The sequence below is a fragment of the Cryptomeria japonica genome, chromosome 3 (genome assembly GCF_030272615.1).
Source record: "Cryptomeria japonica chromosome 3, Sugi_1.0, whole genome shotgun sequence".
NCBI classification, from domain to species: domain Eukaryota; kingdom Viridiplantae; phylum Streptophyta; class Pinopsida; order Cupressales; family Cupressaceae; genus Cryptomeria; species Cryptomeria japonica.
The window spans coordinates 560,265,681-560,291,484 of NC_081407.1; the positions used below are offsets into that span (position 1 = coordinate 560,265,681).

General features: G+C 37.3%; 1 protein-coding gene across 2 annotated transcripts in view; it reads left to right on the top strand.

Moving 5' to 3' along the window:
* LOC131029908 (uncharacterized) overlaps nucleotides 1-25,804 on the top strand; it is a 296,098-nt gene that overhangs the window by 39,319 nt on the left and 230,975 nt on the right. For both annotated transcript variants that reach the window (XM_057960581.2, XM_057960583.2), the window contains one exon: nucleotides 7,155-7,244. In XM_057960581.2, the coding sequence (XP_057816564.2) occupies nucleotides 7,155-7,244 (90 nt within the window). Of the gene's footprint in view, nucleotides 1-7,154; nucleotides 7,245-25,804 lie in introns of those variants that run through there.

Genomic DNA, 25,804 nt, shown 5'->3' on the forward strand with positions numbered 1-25,804 from the left:
AGTTCAAGTCAACAATTTGCTCAACAGTGAGCCTGCAGTAATCCATCTTTAGAACTTCGGCTTCTGTGCGGAGATCTGCCCAGATGTCTTCAATGCGATGAACATGCACAAAGGATTTCTTGATCTTTTCCTTCATACCTCTATAATCAAAATCAGCTCTAGGTTTGAACCTCTTAAGCTTGATTTCCTGCAATTCAACCTCCATGGCCTTAGCCTTCATAGATGTGACAAGGGAGTATCGACCAATTTTCAATGGATTTGTGCTGGAGATCCCCATTCCAACCTTGTGTCTAGCAGACTGAAGAGTATGAACAGCCATAATCTGTCTTCCCAACTCCATAAGAATTATCCTATCGGTCGGGTATCTTGGAAGCATGTATGGTTGTCCATCATAGCACCCAATCCTCATGTAGGTGAAGGTGGGAAATTGCAGGAATAAACACCCATACTCAAACACCTTGACCCATGCCTCATCTGATACTCTTTTATTTCTGAGATTCATGTCAAACTGACACATAAAATATCCAAAGAATGCATCTTGGATTCTTCTAAAATGCAGTCTGCTAGGTTTCAAAGGCAACTGGTCATAATATTCCCAAACTGGTATAAGCGAGCGATCACCCTTGGTAGAAAGACCTGGAAAGTGTCTAAGTGATGCTGCTAAATATACCAAATAAGAATTCATGAAGAAGGTCATAGTGGTAGGAACCGCTGCAAGTTGTTCGCACAAAGCATCGCTGATGATTTCACCCCATGAAATGTGATGCGACTGCCGTATGAACATGATGAATTGATACATCCATGGCTCAAAGACATTAGAGTGCTCAAGGCCCAACATTCTGCTGAGAAGAGTGATGGTGTTTCCTGTCTCCCACTTGAAATCACAACGGTACAACTTTGCCCATCTTGAGAAGGAAGGATGTGGCACTTGAATCCACCTATTGATGTGGCGCTTGCAATCTTTTTCTCTTTTTGTATAATACTCTGCTGCACTTTCTTTGGTGATTTCCATATAAACAGGTGCAGGAGGTATTTTGAAGACCTTCTCGATTGTATCCGCATCAAGACGAATTATGGCTTCACCATCATCATTTTTTATGACTCTTGACTCTTTGTCAAAACGATGGGCGCATGCAAGAACAAACTCAGGTTCTAGGGCAGCCACTGGGAAAGAAGATGCATGATGGATATGGCTGTCCAACAGCCGCTGCAAGTTGTTATCCTGTGGATCTTCTACCCTGTGAATGAATTCTGCCATATCAACGTGCCCTATTTCTGTGTCCCTGATGCGATCCAATGGAGAAGATACCTGGGAAGGTGTAACCTCATTCTGGTATTTGTCATATTTGTATTTCATTTTCTTCGGAGTTGGCGATGCCGGCAAATCTGACATTGATTGTGAACCTGGAATGCTTTATTAGAAATGCAAAATGCTTCTCCAACAATGCAATACTTCTTGAGATGAAGAAGCAAAACCGGACTATCAAACCCTTATCACGTTTTTGTGAAAATGCCCCCAAATATGGCAGCAATCTTAAACTTGGAGGAGCAAAATGCCAATGAAAGTGTTCATTTCAAGTTTATTGGAGCAAAACGATTAAGGTATTTGCTGGAGCAATAACACCAAAGGTGTTTGAAGAGGTAATAACGCCAAAAGTTAAAAACGCAGCCAAAGAGAATCACGTTTTTGCAAAAAACGTGGTATTCAATACACATTCAATGGATTATTAAATGTCTTGAAACCTATCCCATACTCCACGCCTTGGTAGGAAAGAGCAAAACGATTTAGGAGTGTGCAAATTGTTAAAGATTTAACTCCTAAAAACGTGGCATTAAAGAAGAACGTGGTTGCTGATTTAGGGCAAAGACCAGCAAATGTATCCTCCAAATGGCGTGAGAGATGTCCAACAAAGCATGAAGATAGGATGCAAACCAAAACGCCTCCCTCATCCAACGATTTCTCCACAAATTTCGCCTTGAAATGGTCAAAAATAGTTTTTCCCTTGCATTTCGGGTTTTTGGGAGCAAAAGACAAGTTCGATTTGTTCAAAATGAAGCAAATCGGGTTTTGGATAGAAAACAACAAGTTCGATTTTTCACTTTTCCCTCTTTCATGCTAAAATCGGGTTTTAAAAGACAAATGACAAGTTTAATTTTTCACTTTTTCACTCATTAAGCCAAAATCGGGTTTTTTTGGACAAATGACAAGTTTAAAATTGTCAAAAATGCACTTTTATGTTAAAATCGGGTTTTAAAAGACAAACTGCAAGTTTAAAAATACTTGAAAGGGGGAAATAAAATCCCTACAACAAGTAAAAAACACTTGCACACATGTAATGGGGATTTAAAATCCCTATTACATGCAAAAATCATTAAAGTAGGGGTTTTTTGAACAAACTGCAAGTTTACTTGCAGTTGAGCCAAAAAACCCCTATTTTAACTAAAAATGACCAAAAAACAACAAAAAGATAAAAACATTAAAGGGGAAACTTAAAATAAATTACAAGTGACATACTTGAAATAAAAATGCACATGTAATTGATCAGAATTTCCCCTACAAAGACCACAACAATGAATATCATTAAAACTTGCAGTTTGAAGAAAATTCTCCACCTGCAGTCTGGGTTTTAAAACCCGAAATTGAAGGAAAGGCATAGCAAACGAACCCAGAATTGGACGAAATTTGAAACGTAGTTCGAGAATGGACTGAGGATTAAGCCAGTCCAAGGATTAGTCAAAATTTTGCCTCGGGAAGCGTGCCATAGAGTAATAATTTTTATTTTTTCATAAAAATCCCATCGTAGTGGTCCTTCATTTTTGGAAACAAAAATGAGGACAACAAAGCTTTTCAAAAAAAAAATTATAGTTGTGTTCAAAAATTTGCTTAAAATTTTGTGAGGTTAGAACTTCATGTTGGAGCCCGACTAGGTTGTGACAACCTTGTTTGATCCCGACACAGTTGTCACAACCACTTATTTCCCTAACAGCAATTTAAAGAGCCGAAATGTCATTGGAAATATAAAAATAAAGGTGAGCAAAAATGAAGAGACTTTGGTATTTGTAGTAGTTATGAAAACAATCCATTGGCCCGATAAGCATTCCAAGATAAAGCAACATGTGGAGTTGACCAAACTTCATAAACTTTCAAGTAGATGGAGTTAGTGGAGTTCAAAATGGTTTTCAAAACCTTATTGGAAGATGAGGTTCTGAAAACCTCATCGGGCTCCGACACTATATTCTGAACTACAGAAGGATTGGGAAAGAAGCTATCACAATGGAGTGAAGCCCAGTGTTTGATGCTTGGAGAGGATACTAATGTGATGAGATCTTTTGGTGTTCAATTGAGTGTCTCTATTAGCTGAAGATGCATCTGGAGTGGGCATTACTAGCATGTCCGACCTTTTCATACCATAGCATGCTTTAGCTATTATCTTTGCAAACAACTTACTAGCTTTGGTCAACATGCCTACAAAGATAGAAAGCATAGACAAAGAAGATGGATTGCTGGACAAAGCATGTCAAAGAACTCAATCTCATGGTGCCATGATTACTGATAATTCTCTGCTTAAAATGCATGCAAAAAGTATTCCCAAGGTCGCCTCAAGAAGGGGGTTTTCAAAACACTGTTTGGACTTTCATCAAATATGAGTGATGGAGAAATTACACAACAACGTTGAAAGACATAGATAAAAATGGGAGTATAGATTTGACAAGCCCGATATAACATGATCTGTTTGATAGGAAACCTGCAAGATACATTTATACAAAATATTACAAATAGTCACAAGTAATGCACAAAATGGATTTGTTGAAAAGTTTAGAAACTTTTGAGCCAGTACCACCAATAGCTGCAAAACCATGACCATAGAAGCATATTGGGGGCATGTTTTTGGTTTGCTATTGCAGAATACCAAAACCTCTGCTAACAATCTCCCTGTTCGTACCATTAAATGCAAAGTTTGAAAACAAATCTCCATACAAAAGACAAGGCCTGGAGTTCATTTAGAGGATATGTTAAGGTTTCACAACCAACATCGATGCCCGATGTGGTTGTGAAAACCATCTCTCAACTCGACACTTCTCTTTGATGAAGCATTGGCAGAGATGCTATGACAATTTGAAACTATGTTACCCAAACAAGCATTTTTAAAGCAATATTTTGTGGTGTTCGTATCGAAATAATGGAGCTAATTATAAAGTCCCTTCATGCTCTTCTTGCCAAAAATACTCCCATTTGGATTGCCATGAGTATTTTTCTTACAGAGGGTGTATCAGAATTCAGTGCGGTAGAATCGGTATCAAGCCAAACCCACGACCTTTGTCAGTGCCCTCTTTGCCTGCGTCCAAGCAGAAACATTGAAGCAATGTATTGATCATACATGCACATGAAATACATATGCATATGTAACCAGCAGACTGTTATTTCTCACAGAGATACCATTTCATGAGACATAGTGATATCAGGGATGTGCACAAGTACAAAGACAAAAATTAAGAGATAGAAGAGATCATGATGGTTTCTATTGAGGGCAAAATAGCTAAATACTAAGATAAATGATACAATCGAGTGAGCAGTCAAAGTTGAACTTTTGGCATTTTGGGATGGTCTCAAAACCATTAATGGCATCCGATACAAGTGTGAGAACCATCGCTGAAGTTGACAACATGATGAGTGACAGAATAAGCACATAGTGTATTTGTTGAAAAAGCTTTAGAAACTTTCAAGCGAAATTCATTCAACAAATGAGAGAAATCGGGAAGATAGATATGCTTTCTCTTGGTGTTACGGACTCCCATTTACCATATAGAGGAAATGTATGGACAAATTTTGATTGCCATGTTGCCAACTTGTGACCACAACAATTTTCACCCAAGACTAGTGTTAGAAGTTATGATTCAAAGCCTACTGAGACATATGGCCATGGCCAGCTCTGATGCACCATATTTCTTTATTAATGTCAATGCTTTAAGAAGACTATTGCTTTTGGGTCGTAAGGTTTATATACACCAATTTCTTGAGGTAGTATAATACTATGACTCATAGAGCTTCTTATGCAATGAACTAGCTAAGAACATGAGGTGGTGGTTTTAGGAAGTTCGAGCAGCAATACCAAAGGTTATGCTAATGCATAATTTAAGTGCAATGATAAAGACATTGGTTTGAATGTGGCTGCCGCATTATGTCAAGAAAATAAAAACAGAATTGAAGTGAGGAAATATGACTTGTGAACATGTTTTCTGAGGCATTTTATTCACCTTCTTCGTCATTTTCACACAAAACTAGCAAAGATAATTGCTCCTATTAATGTGGAAAGTGAGGAACCTAACCAGTTTGAAGAAAGAAGAGTGCATCATCCAGTTTTTGCATACTACAAAGGGGCAATATGACACTTATCAAATTTACATTGGAATGTATTATTTTAAAGTCTGTGCTTACAATGTTTTAGCTCATTTTAATGAATTAAACATTATGTCTCCCAGGAATATAAAGAATTTTGTTATCTTATTATTTGTGATTGGTTCTTTTAAAGAAGGGAGTAGTTACGGAACTGAAAGGTCCCATTGGGGCGGGAGTGGGGTGGAGTTTTTAAATATGTAATCAAAAGACATTACAAAGGATCCTGATTTTTGATCCCCATCATACTGTGGTGTGAGAGTGAGAGACGATCAAAAGGAGGATCTTTATTCAATTCTGAAAGGGAGGAGAGCAGGGATTTTTCTTTCAAACTCAATTTTTGTACAGAGGGAATGGAGTCTGTGAACTCTGACTTTATCAAAGGAATAAAGAAGCAATTTAAATCAGTGTGTTTATTTGTTCTCTCTATTGATTGTAATGTTTTTGTGTGAATCTGCAATCATCTTTGATTTTCCTCTTTGTTACTTCTGGTTGTGAACATATATGTCTTAGAATTTGTGAGTTCTGATCTGCATATACATATTTGGATGAAATCCATGTTTACACTCCCGATTATCATTCATGGGTGCTGAGTGGATGATCTATGTGTCATTTTCCTTTCTCCCTCTTTTATTCTAAAGTTTCCAATCACATTTGTGGCATGGCTATGCACAGGCGTTAGTTTGCCTTTTCTGCTTTCTGGTTAAAAGCATACCCAGAAAATTCAAATTATATCTTATGAGGGAGCTGCCCCTCTCAAATGCAGAGGAAGCTCACTAATGAAATGGTGATCTCTCCAACTGTTAGTAGCTTATGGCTTTACCAATTGGGCAAGCGAAGTTAAAAATCAATTAGTTTTTCATAAATACAGATATGTTTACTAACATTTAGCACAATGTTTGAACACAAATCAGACTTGTTGACCTAAGCAATGGAGTTGTGGGTAAGTATGGCTTTTTGTTTTTGTTTATTGTTAGGTAGCTAGAAGTCATATTTTACAGTTAGTTTAGTTTATCTAGGTTTAGTCTTTTGACTTCTTATTCTTATGTGCTTTTAAAAGTTTAGTTTATCTAGGTTTAGTCTTTTGACTTCTTATTCTTATGTGCTTTTAAAAGTTTAGTTTATCGAGGTTTAGTCTTTTGACTTCTTATTCTTATGTGCTTTTAAAAGTTGCTTTTTTGAAACAAACTGTGGGATTGGTTTAGTAATTCCACGGTTCATCTTGGTTATGTCTCACTCATACCCAGGCCATACCCGAGTCATATCCAGGCTGCACTTGGATCTTTAGAGTTATGGGTATGACCTGGATATAGGGCATACCAGGCAACATAGGTTAAATAGAAGGTCTAGTTGTCTATGCATGGGCAGTTTGTGAGTTTTATCTACAAAAACTATGTAAATCTGGAGGCAAATTTCAATATGAAATAGGAAAATGAAAATGATCTATCACAAGAGAGTTGACAAGCCAATTCGTAAGGGCCTGATTTCAGTATTTACAGTTAATCTAAAGATGATTACTTTTCAGTCAAAAAAGTTTTTTTTGTAGATAATTGCTTTTTTATTCATTTTTAAAACTATCTTAGAGTCATTGATGTTGCAGTAGTTACAATTATATTTTATTCACTAGTAGAATATTCAATACAGTTCTATTGTAATTGTTTACAACTTTGTGTCAATTATTTTTTTTATGGATTGTATACTTTGTTCACAATGTTTGGCTTTAACACTGATTGGTTTTATCCCGTTTTTTGGTTTCCAGCATGCTGATGTGAACGATGAAAGTGTGCAGCTAAAGACACTACAAACCATATTGATAATATTTCAATCACGCTTACATCCAGAAGATGAGGTATTGTAAATATGTATGGTATATTTAAAAAAAATGATATTTAATAATTCACCTTTTAGATATTTGTTCTTTTGTTGACATGTTGATCCCAACACAAAATCTTATAACCCTACAAACTATCAATGCATTTATTGTTATGATTTTTTTTACACCTAACAAATAACAATTATTTAGGTTAGTTCACATAATTGTCATTAAGCGGTTATATGACATATTGATAATTGAGCTAGTCATTTGACATTACACTTCTATTTGTAGTTTATTATCCTTGTGACTTCCGGTTTGTTGTCCTCATTTTTGTTTGCAAAAATGAAGGACCACTACGGTGAAATTTTTATGAAAAAATGAAAATTTTTACTCTATGGCATGCTTCCCGAGGCAGAATTTCGACTAATCCTTGGACTGGCTTAATCCTCAGTCCATTCTCGAACTATGTTTCGAATTTCGTCCAATTCTGGGTTCGTTTGCTATGCCTTTCCTTCAATTTCGGGTTTTAAAACCCCGACTGCAGGTGGAGAATTTTCTTCAAACTGCAAGTTTTATTGATATTCATTGTTTTGGTCTTTGTAGGGGAATTTTTTACCAATTGCATGTGCACTTTTATTTCAAATATGTTATTTGTAATTTATTTTAAGTTTCCCCTTTGATGTTTTTATCTTTTTATTGTTTTTTGGTCATTTTTAGTTAAAATAGGGATTTTTTGGCTCAACTGCAAGTAAACTTGCAGTTGGTCAAAAAACCCCTACTTTAATGGTTTTCACATGTAATAGGGATTTTAAATCCCCATTACATATGTGCAAGTGTTTCTAACTTCTTGTATGGATTTTATTTCCCTTTTACAAGTATTTTAAACTTGCAGTTTGTCTTCTAAAACCCGATTTTGCCTTGCAAGTGCATTTTTGACAATTTTTAAACTTGTCATTTGTCCAAAAAATCCCGATTTTGGCTTGGTAAGTGAAAAAGTGATTTTTTAAACTTGCCATTTGTCTTAAAAAACCCGATTTTGGCATGTAAGTGGAAAAGTGAAAATAAAACTTGTTATTTTCTCTCTAAAACCCGATTTGCTTCATTTTGGGCAATTCGAACTTGTCATTTGTCTTCTAAAACCCGATTTGCATGGAAAATGGATTTGTTGAAGATGTCAAACCGGTTTTTTTGGGAGATTTGCTGGAGATGCAAGGCGTTTAGGATTCTATCCTATTCTCATGCTTTCACAAACTCATTTTTCGCTATTTAGAGTTTATTGTTGCTGGTTCTTGGTGCCAAATCAGCAAAAACGTGGTTCTTTTAATCCACATTTTGGGCGTTTTTACTCCATAAATTTGCAATCTCCTTAAGCGTTTTTCCCTCTCTCACCTAGGCGTGGAGTTTGGGATAAGGTTCGAGCCATTTAATGATCCATTGATGAAGCATTGAATACCACGTTTTCTGCAAAAACGTGATTCCTTTGGCTGCAAATTTGAAGGGTTTAAATGCCACGAATCTTTGATGAGAGGAATCGTTTTTGCTCTCCATTCTAAGGCGTTGGGATTTGAGGAAAATTCGCCCTCTTCTTGTGCCTCCAAGTTTGCATTTTGCTGCTATATAAGACATTCTTGCAAAAACGTGTAAAGGGTTTGACATTACGGTTTGCTCCTTTTTACCGGTTTTGCTTCTTCATTCCAAGAATTGTTGCATTATTGGAGAAGCATTTGCATTTTTAAGAAAGCATTCCAGGTTCACAATCAATGTCAGATTTGCCGGCATCTCCAACTCCGAAGAAAATGAAATACAAATATGACAAATATCAGAATGAGGTTGCACCTTCCCAGGTTTCTTCTCCTTTGGATCGCATCAGGGACACGGAAATAGGGCACGTTGATATGGCAGAATTCATCAATAGGGTAGAAGATCCACAGGATAACAACTTGCAGTGGCTGTTGGACAGCCATATCCATCATGCATCTTCTTTCCCAGTGGTTGCCCTAGAACCTGAGTTCGTTCTTGCATGCGCCCATCATTTTGACAAGGAATTAAGAGTCATCAAAAATGATGATGGTGAAGCTATAATTTGCCTTGATGCGGATACAATCGAGAAGGTTTTCAGAATACCTCCTGCACCTGTTTATACGGAAATCACCAAAGAAAGTGCAACAGAGTATTATGTGAAAAGGGAAAAAGATTGCAAGCGACACATCAATAGGTGGATCCAAGAGCCACGCCCTTCCTTCTCAAGGTGGGCAAAGTTGTACCGTTGTGATTTCAAGTGGGAGATAGGAGACACCATCACTCTTCTCAGCAGGATGATGGGCCTTGAGCACTCCAATGTCTTTGAGCCATGGATGTATCAATTCATTATGTTCATACAGTAGTCACATCACATTTCATGGGGTGAAATCATCAGCGATGCCTTGTGCGAACAACTTGCAGCAGTTCCTACCACTATGACCTTCTTCATGAATTCTTATTTGGTATATTTAGCAGCGTCACTTAGACACTTTCCAGGTCTTTCTACCAAGGGTGATCGCTCGCTTATACCAGTTTGGGAATATTATGACCAGTTGCCATTGAAACCCAGCAGACTGCATTTCAGAAGAGTCCAAGATGCATTCTTCAGATATTTCACGTGTCAGTTTGATATGGATCTCAGGAACAAAAGAGTATCAGATGAGGCATGGGTCAAGGTGTCTGAGTATGGGTGTTTGTTCCTGCAATTTCCTACCTTCACCTATATGATGATTGGATGCTATGATGGTTAGCCATACATGCTTCCAAGATACCCAACCGATAAGATAATTCTTATGGAGTTGGGAAGACAGATCATGGCTGTTCATACTTTTCAGTCTGCTAGACACAAGGTTGGAATGGGGATCTCTACCACAAACCCATTGAAAATTGGCCGATACTCCCTTGTCACATTTGTGAAGGCTAAGGCCATGGAGGCTGAATTGCAGGAAATCAAGCTTAAGAGGTTCAAACCTAGAGCTGATTTTGATTATAGAGGTATGAAGGAGAAGATCAAGAAATCCTTTGTGCATGTTCTTCGCATTGAAGACATCTGGGTAGATCTCCGCACGGAAGCCGAAGTTCTGAAGATGGATTACTGTAGGCTCACTGTTGAGCAAATTGTTGACTTGAACTTGGCGGATATCCCACAAGGGATGATCGATGACGGGCATATACTTGATCCTGAATACACTTCACGAAGGGTTGAGGAAGCTCCACTTCCTTTGATCCAATGGTCACACAAGGAGTGCGTCTCCATCCTTGACAGATTTCAGCCTATCTTGGCCAACACTAACGCATGGCTGAAAAGTAATTCTGTTAGACTTATCAAAATCAAGGTTGGTAAAGAAGATGATTCTACAGGGCCTCTTGGACGGAAGTCTGAGATTCAGATTGATAACAAGGAGGGTGCTTCATCCTCGGGCACAAGGATCAAGTTACGAGTCAGTCGTGCAGTAGTGCTTCCTCCTGAGGAGACGACTATTCGTGGGAAGGAGAAATCATGGTTCCATGTTCAAGTGATCGATCTGGATAATCCAGAAGAGGGGCAGCAATTTGACGATGCTCCTAAGTCTCCAGTTTCAGACTCGCCTCACGAGGTCATTCGTTCAGTTTCCATTGAGATGCCTCTTTCACCTCCCGATTTGCTCGTAGATGAGTCTCCTCAGAATGCAGTTCCCATTTTAGCATACGAGCCTTCTCCTGATCGGCAACAAGAAAGTGTGTTGAAAGTTCCTGAAGATAATCCCACTTGCATTCAGTTATCAGAAATTGATACTTCCACTTCTGGTTTTGAAGAATTCATGAGGCAATCTTCATGTCCATTGGTAACTGAGCACACCGTGGTCGTTGTCCAAACAGATATTCCTCCCAGGGTGACCACGGTAATTCAAACAGAAACTGCTTCTCCTTTGCCTACGGCTGCTACTGGAAGTGAGTTGATGACTTTGCTTCCATGGCTTAGCTCTTTCACCCCGAAAAGGAAGAAGCAAGAGATCTCACCTGATGCCTTTGACTACCAGCAACTCAAACAGTCCAGATCCAAAGTTGCTAAGAAGGCAAAGACTATCTCTTGGGTAACTGTTGATAGCAACAAGATGAAAGTAGTTGAAATTGTGGAACCTATTGCAGATAAACCACTTGATGAAATGTCAGCTGCTGATTATAAGGTTGTTGTGACGTTTTCACACATCGCCCCATTGCAAATGGGGACCCCTGCTTTTTGCTTTTTAGGGTTTGTTTTCTAGGTCTTTTAGGGTTTTGTCCGTTAGCCTTTGCATTTTTGAGTGTTGTCGGGGAGATCAATAGGATAGCAGGTCCTGCTTGAGTGATGTCCTGATCCTGAAATTTGGCTAAGTCTGATGTCCTGATCCTGAAATTTGACTAAGTCTGAAAACTGAAAATCCTCCAAAAACTAGATTTTGCAATATAACTCCTGGAGGTCTGAAACCACTCTCAAACATCCTGAAAGTATATATGGAATACAACTTAAATGTTATATTCCATAAAATTGTCCTGATAGAGAGTTCAAAAAGTCAAATTTCGCTCCTGTCCTTCACTGAGGATCCAGAGTGAAAAGCGCTCCTGTCCCTCTCCAAGGGTCCAAGGCGAAGCGCTCCTGTCCCTCACCAAGGGTCCAGGGCGAAAAAGCTTATTGGAGTCATTCCTGACCTTGTTTGGTCAAATTGAGACATCAAAGGCATGGTGGAGGATGAAATGAACGTGATAGAGCATCTAGACTTGATCAAAGACGATGAAATGATGGAGTTTTTGTCTAGAAAGGTAAAAGCGCTCCTGTCCGTCTCTGAAGGACCAGAGTGATTTTCTTTATATACACATTTTTAAAACCTTTCTTGGGCTTGAACTCTTATTCATGGCGTATAACAAGATGATATCTTCCCTAGCAAAGGAATTTCGAGATGAAGGATGAAGCACTTTGGCCTAGAAGACAAAAAGCGCTCCTGTACCTCATTGAAGGACTGGAGCTTGATTTTCAAATTTGCACTGTTCTTGTAGGATCAAGACAATTTTATGATTTGAAGAGACCAAGGAAAACATGATTTATCCATTGAATATAATTTAAGTGGTCCACAAAGGAGGAAATCAACCCAAATGACAAAAAGCGCTCCTGTCCCTCACTGAAGGACCATGGCGTTTTTTTCAAAATTCTCCTCTTTGTTTAAGATTTTGAGGCAAAACCTGACTTGGATAGGAGGGAGAAAAGATGTTTTATGCCTTAGATGCGATTGAGGGTTTAAAAGACAAGGAAATATACTAAGATGTAAAAAAAGTGCTCCTGTCCCTCTCCAAGGGACCAGAGCGATTTTCTAAAAAGTACAAATTTCTTGCAAAGACAAGGCAAGTTTTGTGATTGAAATAAATGGAAGAAAGCATGATTGGCCTATTGAAGATAATTTGGAAGGCTAGCAAAGGACAAATAAGCTTGTAATTGCAAAAGTGCTCCTGTCCCTCTCCAAGGGACCAGGGCAAAAAACCTAAAATCTAGTCCTTCTCGCCAATTTTGGACAAATCTAGGCCAAGGCGCAAGTTTGAAATGATGTTTAAAATACTTCGAGGTGGAATAAAGATGCGAAATTTGCAAATTTTGATGACAATTGACAAAAGTGCTCTTGTCCCTCTCCAAGGGACCAGGGCGAAATTTCCAAATGTGTCCATTTACCTTACATTTTGAGATGCTATTTTTGTTTCCAAGGCTCAAGAAGGAGCGGGGGAATGATGTCCTACGCCCTAAGGATAATTTGAAGATCAAAGCGATTAAGAATTTGCACAAGGACTCATAAGCGCTCTTGTCCCTCATTGAAGGACCAGGGCAATTTTTATGAAATCAACAATTTCCCTTTGAGATTATGCTAAGGCAAAGTTGAGCAAAATTGGAAAGGTCTTCTAAAGCGTGGTGAACAAAGATTTGCCTTCAAAACTTGATAATCCTAGCCTAAAGTGCAAAAAGCGCTCCTGTCCTTCACTGGAGGACTAGGGCGAAAATCTTTAGAACATCAATTTTGCCTTGCAAGAACGAGTTAAGCATGCATAGAATGAACGAAGGGGATCATCGCTTACCCCCACAACGAGAATCGACAAATAAAAGGTGAAGGATCAAGACCAAAAGTGAAAAATTGCTTCTGTCCCTCTCCAAGGGTCTAGGGCGAAAAAGTCTTAAAGGCACCTTCCTCCTAGAGATCAAGTGAAATCAAACTCAAAGCTCCAGTTAAAAATGCCATTTAAATGCCTAGATGAAGTTTTGGACGAAAAAAGGAGATATGCAAGGTCTAGATTGAAAAATCGCTCGTGGCCTTCACCAAGGGTCCAGGGTGAAATTGATGATATCCTTCATTTTTTTTTATTAATTGAACGTTGACATTCCTTGAAATTCACCAAAATTTGCTAACTTTGGAATATTTGAAAAAAATTAATCACATTGGCATTTAATAAATTAATTTTGAGCCTCAAAAAAATCGAATTTCTATTATAAAGGCATTTAAAATTAATTTTTGTGAAATTAAAAATTAAAAGTTGAGCGCACAAGGCATTATTTTGCCTTTATTTGACAAGTCGGCCTACTCCTTTTGAGGTTTTATTTATTATTTCATCTTTTATTTGCTAGGTCGGCCTTGGAGGGAAGAGGGGTGAGCGCTTTATATATTGGAGGGGTTTGTTTCATATTTCAAATCATTCATTCATTCTTTCCTAAGTGCGAATTTTGAAGGCTATTGGAGAGGCGAATTTCTTGCTAGATTGGAGGATAATTTCCAGATGTTTTGAAGGTATTTGAAGGCAAATTTCCAGATTTTTGAAGAGGCTAGTGGAGTTTTTTCTTTTCCAAGCTAGAGGAGGCGTAATTCATCCAAGGGAGGACTATAATCTAAGCTTGTCCATCAAAATCAGGTTTTCTTTCATCTTTTGCCAAGGTTTTGTAGTTAAGCAATCAAAGAGGAGGTATGCAGAATCATTTTTTGAAGTTCTTATTCAAGACTTATTGTGATCCCATTGCAATTTTGTAAAATCTAAGTCTTGAAGATCCAAATTCCATTCATAATTAATTTGAAAATGTATAGTTCTTGATTTATCATGACTTTTTTCAAATTAATATCTTAAGTTTTACCTTTGAAAGGTCTTAAATTTCATGCTTTGAGGTTTGATGCTCAAAAGACTTACTTTAATATTTTGTGTAGGCATCAAATGGAGATCCCGGAGTTGTAAAATCAAGCCAGATCAAGGACGGTCTCCTCCAAGAAGATCAAGCAAGGATATGGGCGACCTCCTCCAGTCTAGCATCATTAAGGGCGACCTCTTCCAATCCAGCATTCCAAGGCGAGGTACATCATCATCCTGCACATCAAAGACGAAAGAAGTTAGAGCAAGGGTTCGTTGAAGAAGCAGATAGTTCCAGATGAATTAATTAAAGCTAGCTTCTCAACGACATCAAGTTGAATATCTACCAAGTTACAAGTGTCGGATGAGGTGGCATCCTAGTCATCACTTCTCCAGTCAGTGTGGTCCACCTCAACATGTCCAGATTCAATGTACCTAATACATGGAAGGTGGCACAAACTTCGATGTACCTACCCTAGCTATCCATTGGTCGAATTTTCCAGAGAGGACATGTGTCCAATAAATGCAATTTTATCATTGGTCAAGCATTAAATATTATGTAATGGTTGTAACAAACCCTAATTAGGGTTTTCATTATTGAATCTTGGCCATTGATCTCGAATTGATCTTAGCCATCGAATTATATTGTGGCCACTATATAAGCCCCGACTCTTCATTTTGTAAAGGCAATTAGAGAGTTGGAAGCAGTTAGAGAATAGTTAGAATAGTGAATTAGTCAGTTGATAGAATAGTAATTAGAGTAGAATAGAGAGAGAAGGCAAAGATTGTTGCAAAGATGTTGTTGTAAAAGACTTGTAACTTCATTGAAGAAATGGTGAAATTTATAGGTCGATTCGACAATTTGCATGGTCTCTATACTCTCATGTTATTAGATGAGTGGAAGAAATGTGCTTGATTGATGGTGAAATTCGTATATCCATACTACTAGCAGTTTGTTGATTGCAGACTTGCCTTGTGTAGTCAACTGGAGTCATTCAGCTTAAGCTTAACTTCAGTTATCGCTTCTTCATTGATATGCATCAACCTGATGGTGTCTATGCCTGCAGTGATGTTTTGAACATCATAAAGCTTTCCTTCGAAGATCGCACTAACCTTGTGGAGATGGTCCTGCGATGTCAAAACAAGACTTAGTTAGAATTTCATCGAAGATCAATCATTGCTCCTACATTCCTTAGTATTAGAATTAGATCCTTTCCTCACCCTCATCTTTTTTTCCTTTTTTCAAACCAAAGGTAGTAAGATCCTGTGTTCCAGCAATATTCGAAGCAAATCAGAAGTTCAATCATCAAATGTAAGTCCCCTTGTGATTCCAGCAAAATCACATCATACCACAAAGAGCTTATCCACACGTAGAGATCCTACAACGAAGAACCTTGAAGTCATCTTGATTGATCCTTTTCGCGATATCTTCAGCATTCAGAGACTTTATTCAAGAGAGGATAAGGTACCTTTAGGTATTTTATTCTGTGTTTGATAGTGTACAAAATACACGTCAAACAGTCTAGATCCAAAGTTGCTAAGAAGGCAAAGACTATCTCTAGGGTAACTGTTGATAGCAACAAGATGAAAGTAGTTGAAATTGTGGAACCTATTGCAGATAAACCACTTGATGAAATGTCAGCTGCTGATTATAAGGTTACAAGGGTAGAATTGGGCAAGCAAACACATGAGGTCATTAAACATGATGCTCAGTTTTCTGTTTCTTCTCTGGTGCAAAGGTGTGACGATCTTCTTGCGAAGAAAGACAAGCTAGAAGAAGAAAACCGATAGCTTATGGAAGCCATTCATAAAATCACAAAACCTGCTGCTGAAGGGAGTAACTCCATAGGTTCTTCTGGTTCCCAAGAATCGATTCGTGGAGTGGAAAGGGCTGCTCAGAAAGTACAAGCACTGGATTCCTGGGTTGATCAGCTTCATGATCAATGTGTACAAGTGGTAAAAGACATTTTTCAAATAATGTCTAAGTTGGAAACCATTGAGGAGAAACTGGATCAGACTTCTAACACTTTAAAAAAGAATCTGGAAAGTGTTGAGAAAAGTCTGGCAATCTGGCATACCATGCCCCAACAACAACTGAGTATTTTGCAAGAGCACGCCATCATCTCTTCAAGGGTCATGTACTTGGAATTTGAAGAACTCATGGAAAACGGGACCCTTGTTCTTAAATCCCTCATTGAGGAGATTGGTGATGCAAGGAGATTCCGGGATGAAGCTTATCGAGGTATTGTCTCACATTGTGAAAGGGCCTCTTGCAATATAGTAAGTCAGGATGGAGAGCTGATTCCAGAAGAAGAAGTTCTTGCTGATTTACAGATGAGGATTCATAATGAATGGAGGAGCTTCAATTCTCGGCAGCTTCAATTCAAGCATTGATGAAACACCAAGCCTTTTTGCATGAGATCCAGTCTATCCTGGATAAAGACAATTCCGTGCTCCTCCGCTGTCACGACACTATTGTGAAGACTATGGTTGTTGCTAAGAACACCCATGAACCGAATATTGAGGAACTACAATCGAGCATCCGGAAATTTCAAGGATTCGTGTCTTCACAAAATGCAACTTAAGTGTTTTTCGACACTTAGTTGAATTTTCCCTCTTTTGTAATCTTTAGTTGTAATTTTGTTTTGACAAGTTACATTTAAAAGTATTTTTTGTAAAATGCAAGTTACACATTACTTGCACTTTTGTAATTACATGTAAGGCAACTACAAGTTGTGTCCGATTAGGACTGTAGTTGGAATAAGTCTTAGTTAGTTAGAGTAACTCTTAGTTAGTTAATGAAGTCTTAGTTATTTATTGAATGAGTCTTGGTGGTTGAGAGAATCTCTCAAGTTAGTTAGGATCCTCCCACCTTTTTCTCAAGGCTCCTTTTCTATAAATACTTGAGAGGTCCATTGTAATTATCATCTTTTGGAAAGCAAGCAAAAACTCTGCCAAATTTACAGCAAGAAGTCTTTGAGCTTATGTATGTGAATTGAAAGTTTTTTGAAGAATAATAAAGAAGGGTTACTCAAGTTTTGAGTCTTTGAGCTACATGTTTGGGTTTGAATCTTTTATTTCTTCTATGCCAAGTGTTTCTAAAGGAGCTTAGTCCAATCTGATTTGAAGTCTTTGAGCTGCAAGTAGAGAAGATTAATTAAAATAGGAAACTCTCCTTAAGGAGCAGCAAGTCTTTGAGCTTGCGTCTATTCTTGAGGAAAAATTACTGTTTGATAAGATATAGCAGCAAGTCTTTGAGCTTGCATTAGTTCTTGTCTTTGTGTTAAAAGAATAGATTATTTCAGTCTTTGAGCTGTTGTCTTTTATTCGTTGTAAAATTTAGTATAGCAAAAGGATAGATAGGACTTCCAATAGTCAAGTCTTTGAGCTTGATATTGTTGTCCCGTCTCGAAGGAAGTGACAGAAGTTTTTGCGCTTTCAGGAAACTTCATTTCCTTTCTCTCATTTCACTTGAAAGTAGTTACTGCTGTTCATATTCAATCGCTATCCTTTTCTGTGAAGAGAAAATGATATTGTCTTTCTTGAAGAAAGAAGGAAGACTGCTATCCCATCCTATTTTTATTTCAGTTTTAGTTAGATAGGGGGAGCCTTCCCTTAATTAGGAGAGTTTTTACTCGTGTGCTTTGGTTGAAACCACAATTTTGTATATTTCCCCCAAGTGTACAAAATTTTCAACCAACACGGTTCAAGTAGGAAATACATATTTTCTTTCGAAATGGGTGACATATGTCAGAATATATGAATTTATTCAACTGTATAACTATGTCTCATTGCCCCACTACCTGGGGGAGTAACATCTCAGTATTGAAATTATTGAGAATCGCTTACATAAAAAAATCCCACAGTTGAGGAATCTCCGCTCATCACTTCTAATATTGCCCCCTTTACCATATCGTTGGGGGGTTTTACGAGGGATCTCTTTATAAAGATGCCCCTTGGTAATCCATCTTGTATTGTATGTTTTTGCTTAGTCATCAGCTCACTCAAAGTTTAGCTTATAAATAAGCTTGATGCTATGAAGGGTATTATCTATATAAGTTAACTTGTCTTTTACCTGTGAAAAATTACCAATTTACAATCATCTTTTTTCTCTTAGTATATTTTCATATTGGACATACATGTAGTCACATCTATAAGTTAATAAACTTTACATTCAATAAATAACTTAAACATTTTGTAATAACTACACTTTCACAATCATTTTCTTTTTAGTGTCACCACTTCACACAAAGTTAAATGTGTACACAAGCTGCTTGATATATATATACATATATATATGTATATATATACAAATGTATGTATGTATATACATATGTATATATATATATACATACATATGTATATATATATATATATCAACTTGCATTAGTATAAAAAATGATCTCCAATGTCTTGCGATACAACACATCAATACCTTTACTTGTAACAATTTACCCATTCTGATGTGTAAAATGACCCGACTCATTAATGTACGATGAGTACATATCCTTGATTTGAGCCTATGGGCAGAATACTTTTCATTTATCAATATGCTTTTCATCCTTGGTTTACCTCATTATCCAACCATGGTTTCTTATAAAACTTCCTTATATTAATTGGAAGTCAATAACTGAAGAGGACCATGAAACACTTTACCACTTCTTGGTACATGCCTAGATCAAGTCCTTTGTCATTTAGGAAGCCCTATTACTTAACATGGCTTCTAGCTTCTCCCTTATTTGGACAAGGCTCTAGCCAACATCTCCCATGCATGGTTCCTAGCTACAAAACAAACAAACCACAAACATAAACTAGCGAAGTGTTAAAAGATCATCTAACTTTTTTCTTTTCAATATAATTATGGAGGATCTATTAAATGGGTCCCTATCTCAACTACAGTACGAACCATACAAACACCATGATAAAAAGCATACCATAAAAAAAGTAGAAAATCTATAAGCTATACCCAGCACTGGAAAAACAACCTATTAAATTAAAATTAATAGCAGAACTAGACACACGACCATATACAAAATCTGCCAGCCAAAATAGGTAGGCTGAGGAGAAAACATGTACACAAAATGAAAAAAATTGAACAGACATAGAACCCTTTAAGCACACAATATCAGAGAATATTATTGCACCCTAGAGAATAGAATTTGTTACTATTACTCTCTGGGCTGTATTCTATCTTTCAAAGATACATCCATACTCCTTGAAGCTGGAACACCTCCAGTGATGACACAAAAGCTCTAGCAGCTAGCTCCATTCCATGCACATTGATACCTCTAATAATATCTGTTCGCTGCACAACCCTAGTCAATGAACTGTTCTCCATTAGTGCCATCATGAATCCACTAGACAGTTCCATATTATCATTATTGTTGACGATAAGGTAGCTTCAGTCATAATTCTTGAGGACGGACTGAGACATCAGTTATAATAAACCAATCATAATGGAATCGATTAATGAAAACCCTTGAGTATCATATATCATAGATGATATGATCACTATAGATGGATATATATAAAGGTTATGACACACTCGCAGAGTACTCGGCGAGTTTCAAAAACTCGCCGAGTTTTTGAGCTCTGTGAGTTTTTCTGACTTTAACTCGCAGAAAAAACTCGGCTAGACTAAAAAAAGAGGCCCAAACATCTCAAAAAATTATCAATTTTTGTTTTTTAAGGTCAGTTTCATTCTCTTCATTAGAATATACACATGAAATATAACATTTAAGTATAAGTGGCATTTCAATATGTCTTTTTCCTTTCTTATACTTTGACACCTGACGCCTTTATAAAATAATAAAAGTTTTTTTGGCCTCGCGGGGCGCTGCCCCTCGACAGCGCGCAAGGGGCACTGCCCCTTGACCTTGCAAGGGGCGATGCCCCTTGACCCCAACTTGGGGGCACTGCCCCCAAACCCTCGTTGAAAAATATAGGGGGAAACTGCACTGATGGAAGTAGGGAAAATATAACCTCTGAGTTTGATTATGCTCCAAGTCCATATAACAACATAATTAGCATTGAAAAAATCTTGGTATTATACATTTTAGAGTTGAAAGTTTGAAACTATGAGTATGAATGATGAAATTTCAAATATTGCGCGTTTGTAGATCTCCACCAAGATCTAGACCTATCTCTCTACCCCTCTTTTTCTCACCCTCAGACCCCTGTGAGGGGTGCTACTTTCAACCTAATTTTAATTTGCAGATGCTTGGTGGCAAAGTTGGGGTGGAAATACCCCAAATCTCAAAAAATTTGCCCTCAAAATCTTATGTCAACCTTGTAGTTCATCCAGTTGTGAGCACAATTAGAGCTTGTTTGAAGCCATCGACACAAAGAAGAGGAGCAAGCTAGCTCAAAAACACCTTAATGACCTTGTCTTTGTGCAATATAATCTTTCGATTGCGCGTAAGGAAGGTAGAGGAAGTAGCAGGTGGTCCACTTGACTTGGATGATATAGATCCTTACAGTGATTGGACATCATAGGAGTAGCCTCCATTGTTTTGTGAGGATGACAACACTGATTTGGAGAGGCAAGCTATGGAGGAGCAGGGGGGTGGATTTGGTTTCACACTGAATGACATTGAGGAGGAAGAGGATGAGGATGAGGAGTCATTGCCAATGCCACAAGCAGGTGGAGACATAGCTTCATCCAGGATGGAGGATGAGCCAGCCATACCGAGCGAGGAGGCACAGTCACGCCCACTACAGACTTCTAGGACTAGACCCTCTAGTTTTACCTGTCCTCTAGTTTTACCTGTCCTCTAGTTTTACCTAGAGCTGGGAAGAGGAAGTTGTAATTGTAATTTGTAATGATGTATTTACTTTTGGTTTTACAAAAACTATTTCCTATTTTGCTTCCAGCCATTAGCATTCCTCACGAGGATGCGATTTTGTAGACACTTTTCATTTAAATATATCTAGAATCAGCTTGTTTCTTTTGTGTTATCATTTATTGACTCATTGGATGCATCTTCTCATTAAATTTTGCAAATAAAAAATGCATTTTTTATTAAAATTAAGTGTGTTTTTACGTTGCCGAGTTTTTCGCCAAGTTTTTCCGAGTTTTCCCTGAGATTTTTTCCCAGTGGCTTGGCAAGTCGAGCCGAGTCGCGAGTAGTTCAACTATGGGTTATACAATTGCAGATCATCGAAGTACAGTCGGGATACAATATAACAGTTTGTGACCAATATATATATATATATATATCTGACTTCCATATCGTACTTTGTTTAAACTATATCGGTTAATATTATGTTTGCAATGATTATTATCGATTCACACTAATCGTTGTTTGTTATGTGTAACTGATTATAATTGAATCAGTTTATATATATATATAAACCGATTCAATTATGAATCGGTTTGATTATGACTCTTGCTAGGAGTCACGTATCATTTGGAAGTCTACCGCTATATTATATAAAGTCGATATGACTTCTTTTGTAAGAACAATGAATGACATTTTATGTACAGCAATACGATCAGCAAAACCATATTAATCAGATCGAACTATCTCCATAGTTCGAACATAGTTATTATTTTCAGAATAGTCTATCAACAGGTTAGATTATCATCTAATCTATTCATGACAAAATTGTCATCTTCAATCAAGCACATATAGATAGAAGACCAACCTTCATTTATATTGCATATCCAATTCAGTCATCTTCTGTAAAATCATTTCTTTGGAAAGTGAAAACAATACTTGACTGATCTAACACTTTTGTTATAAAGTTAGAGACCAATATTTATTGGTGACTGCGATCAAAACATATATCAAATTTTTGAATTCACCTGCCATTATAATCTGATCTGAATTTCAACAATTATAGACTGTAATAACCATGTGTTTCATACCCATCTTCAGGTCCTGACAAAATTCCTCCAAGATTTTATTATCAACCTGCAGCTCATTCACATCTTCCTTAAACTGCACTATAGAAGCTTCTAACAATGTACTTGAGGGTTGCCACTGTATTTTACCTATCAACATACCTTGGTTTGCTAGAGAAAATATCATCACCTTGTACATCTTCTTCCTTCTTAACCCTTATCAATAGCTCCATAATACTAGTCCTAACATCATGGTTCACTAAAAATCAAGAAAGATTCTCCTTGATTTCTATAACAACCATAGCATTTGACCTGAAACACCCTGTATCAGCCAAGCCCTTCTCTCCTAGAATAGCCTTAACCAGTTGCAAATTAGCTACATTTTCACAGTGAAAACTCTGCTTCAGACAATGATTAGAGATTGGACTCTACCAATGCAGGTCCATGGATGACTCTCCCCATGTCATATACTTGTAAAAAACAAAGTTACCTTGCAACAAGATGCCTACACCTAGCACCCAAACCAAACTAGAAGCAACAGCTGGACATAACATGAAATTAACACACAATGCAACAAACACTAAATGACACCATCCAACATTATTAACAAACACTTCCTAATACTCCTCCCATGTGCCACCATGTGCAAGGAGCCTTCAATCACTCAGAACAATCACAACTCCTTAACCCACCATAATTTGTCATAATGAATAACACGCTACCTTGAAACCTTACAATGGCCTATCCTCCTCTATATGAGAAGCTAGATTAACCCTATTGTTAATATCATTACTTTCTATCATAGTATAATCATGAAGCAATGTTCCTTGACTTTCCATGAAAACCATTTCATTTTGGATATGATAACAATGAGAGATCCGGAAGGAGATTAACTTTGAGTGCCAACTTTTAACTTTGACTAAAATCATTCAATTACCAATTTGGACATTGCCTTTTAATAACCTCATTGACAACTATTTGAGAATCCTCTTTAGCATCCACAACATGATACCTGCCTCATAGTTAGCTTTGAGACCAACCAGCAATTCTACCCATTCTGAATAATTATTTGTTTGCTAACTGAAAAAGATAGACACCTAACACAAAAATACCCTTGCAATCACGCAATACAGAACCTGCCCCAGCCTTGCCAGGGTTCTCTTTTGATGCTCAAGCAAAATTCAACTTCACCTCTCACTCAGGCCCTACCTTTAATATTCTGGGCAAATAATTTAGGGCAGATTAATTTTTTTGATTTCAATATTCTGCCAAAACCTTGCCAAGACCTAGAAATTTCCCTTAGCATTTAGAGCACATATGTTGCAGATTTACCATTGGGAACACAACTTGTGACTTGATACCATTAGATTTCTGATTTAAATGCTTCTCCTAAATCTAGGAGTAATCCAAAATTTTATCTTTACATTCGCATAATAATATTAAACCCTAATATTCTAGGTTGGATTCATAAATAAAGATAGATTGCAGATTTAAATATCTACCCAAATCTCACAAACCCAGATTACAAAACACGATTCTATACTTTCACAGGCATTACCTAGACTGCAAATCAGGTCCACATTGATGTGAATCCACAACAATGGACTGCAAGCACCGTGTTAAAAACTACGTGTACCGCACATTTCTTATATTGAATATGTCATATATCCCCTCATCTTTTTCCAGATTGGGAAATGTTTTATGCATATTTTTATAATAACAATCTCCGATGATTACTGTTGAATTATTAATTATTATAACATTTGATGGTTTTACTTTAACTATTAATTTATTTGGCATTAATGATTATGAACACTAATACTTGGTATTTAGAAAAAAATCTTTGCAAGGAGGATAGCTAGAGATTCATTGGAAATACACTAGTTCCTGTTAATTAATAATATAGGAAAATCTTTTTTTGTCCATTTAATGGATTACTTCTCTTATTCTGTAAAAAAAGGAGGAGCCGTATGAGGTGAAATCCTCATGTACGGTTTTGAAGCGGAGATCATTTCAATTGAATGAACGACTGTAACGAATGTCAGCTCAATCTGAATGGGAATATGCGAAAGCTTTACAAAATTATTATGAAGCCATGTGACCAGAAATTGACCCCTACGACCGAAGTTATATATATATAATATAGGTCTTATCCACACGAGTAATGGGGAACATACTAAGGCTTTGGAATATTATTTCCAGGCATTAGAACGAAACCCGTCTTTACCACAAGCTCTTAATAATACGGCCTTGATCTGTCATTATGTGCGGCTATCTGTACTATAGAATGAATTCATTTAGAACTACGGAAAAGAAAAAAAAGAGGTTTTCTACATATGCACCGTCCAAAACAACGGTTTTTTATCAGCTGTAGTCAAAAGAATATCCCTCATAGGAGCCCAAATATGAATCGGTAAATTTAGCCTGGATATAGCTTTTCCTCAACAATTATGGGGAGGATAAATACCCCTTGTCCTCTCCTTACACGGAAGATAGAGAGAGACAGGCATCGTGGGACTTGGCTGGCACACACAGTCAGGTAAGTAATAAAATATCTCCCTGCCAGTATTTATAAATACAGCCCTGTCATATCTGAATCGAGGCTCTAAGATATTGAATACAAAATGTGCATCAATCATTCACATTTAATAATAAGGAAAATCTATAACATCGTTTTACACTAAGCAACGGTACTTTCTGCATCATACAACGAATCTGATCACTGATGATATTATAGTAATAAAAGATAGTGCTGCTAAACACATTTCTGCATATTGATATGGGTATACAATGATTTGAGCATGTAGGATCCCTTGCTAATTCTGATCCAAATTTGCTGATTAGTGGCTCAAGGAATACTGTCAAACACTTTGTATGCGACGTTGTAGCTTGCTGATATGAATTTCAGTTTGCTGTGTATGCTCTTAAAATCAAGTAGAAATGATGCAAATGCTTTGAAATGAATGTCAAAGATCCAACAATAAGCTGAGAATGAAATGCACTTGTTTTTACTCTTTTCAAATGCAAATACATGAGTTCCTGAGGTAAAATGCATACCTACAGCCAAGTAGCATTTTTACAAACACTTGGCATGTAAACTAATGTGCATCTACAGCAAATAGTCATTAACACAAACACTTGGCATACAAACTAGGAAGCTGATATGAGAGTAAACAATGCTGTCATTTAAACACCTGAGGTATATGCATACATACTTCTGATTACAACTGCAAGTAATTACTATGACTCCTAATGTAGAACATATGCAATATAAGGAACCTGGAAATTGTTAGCAGCAGTACCAAATAATTTGATTCTCCACATGGACTGATTGTCTTCACTCCAAAATGCTATGAAAATCTTCTAAAATGCAAGAAAACCCTCCAGAATATTTGTTGGAATTCTTCCCAGCTCCTAAGGTCAAAATCACCCTATACATAGGAGCACCCAGCCAGGAGGAATGAAGCCTTCACAAGAGTCTGATACGGCCTGGAAAGAGTGCCAGTAGTCACGAAATTTAAGCTCCAATATTATCCTCAGGTCTGCAAATTAAAAACCCTGCAATGATCTGCTCAAACACTGAATTAAACTCCTCTTTAATGCGCATATTGAACTCTAG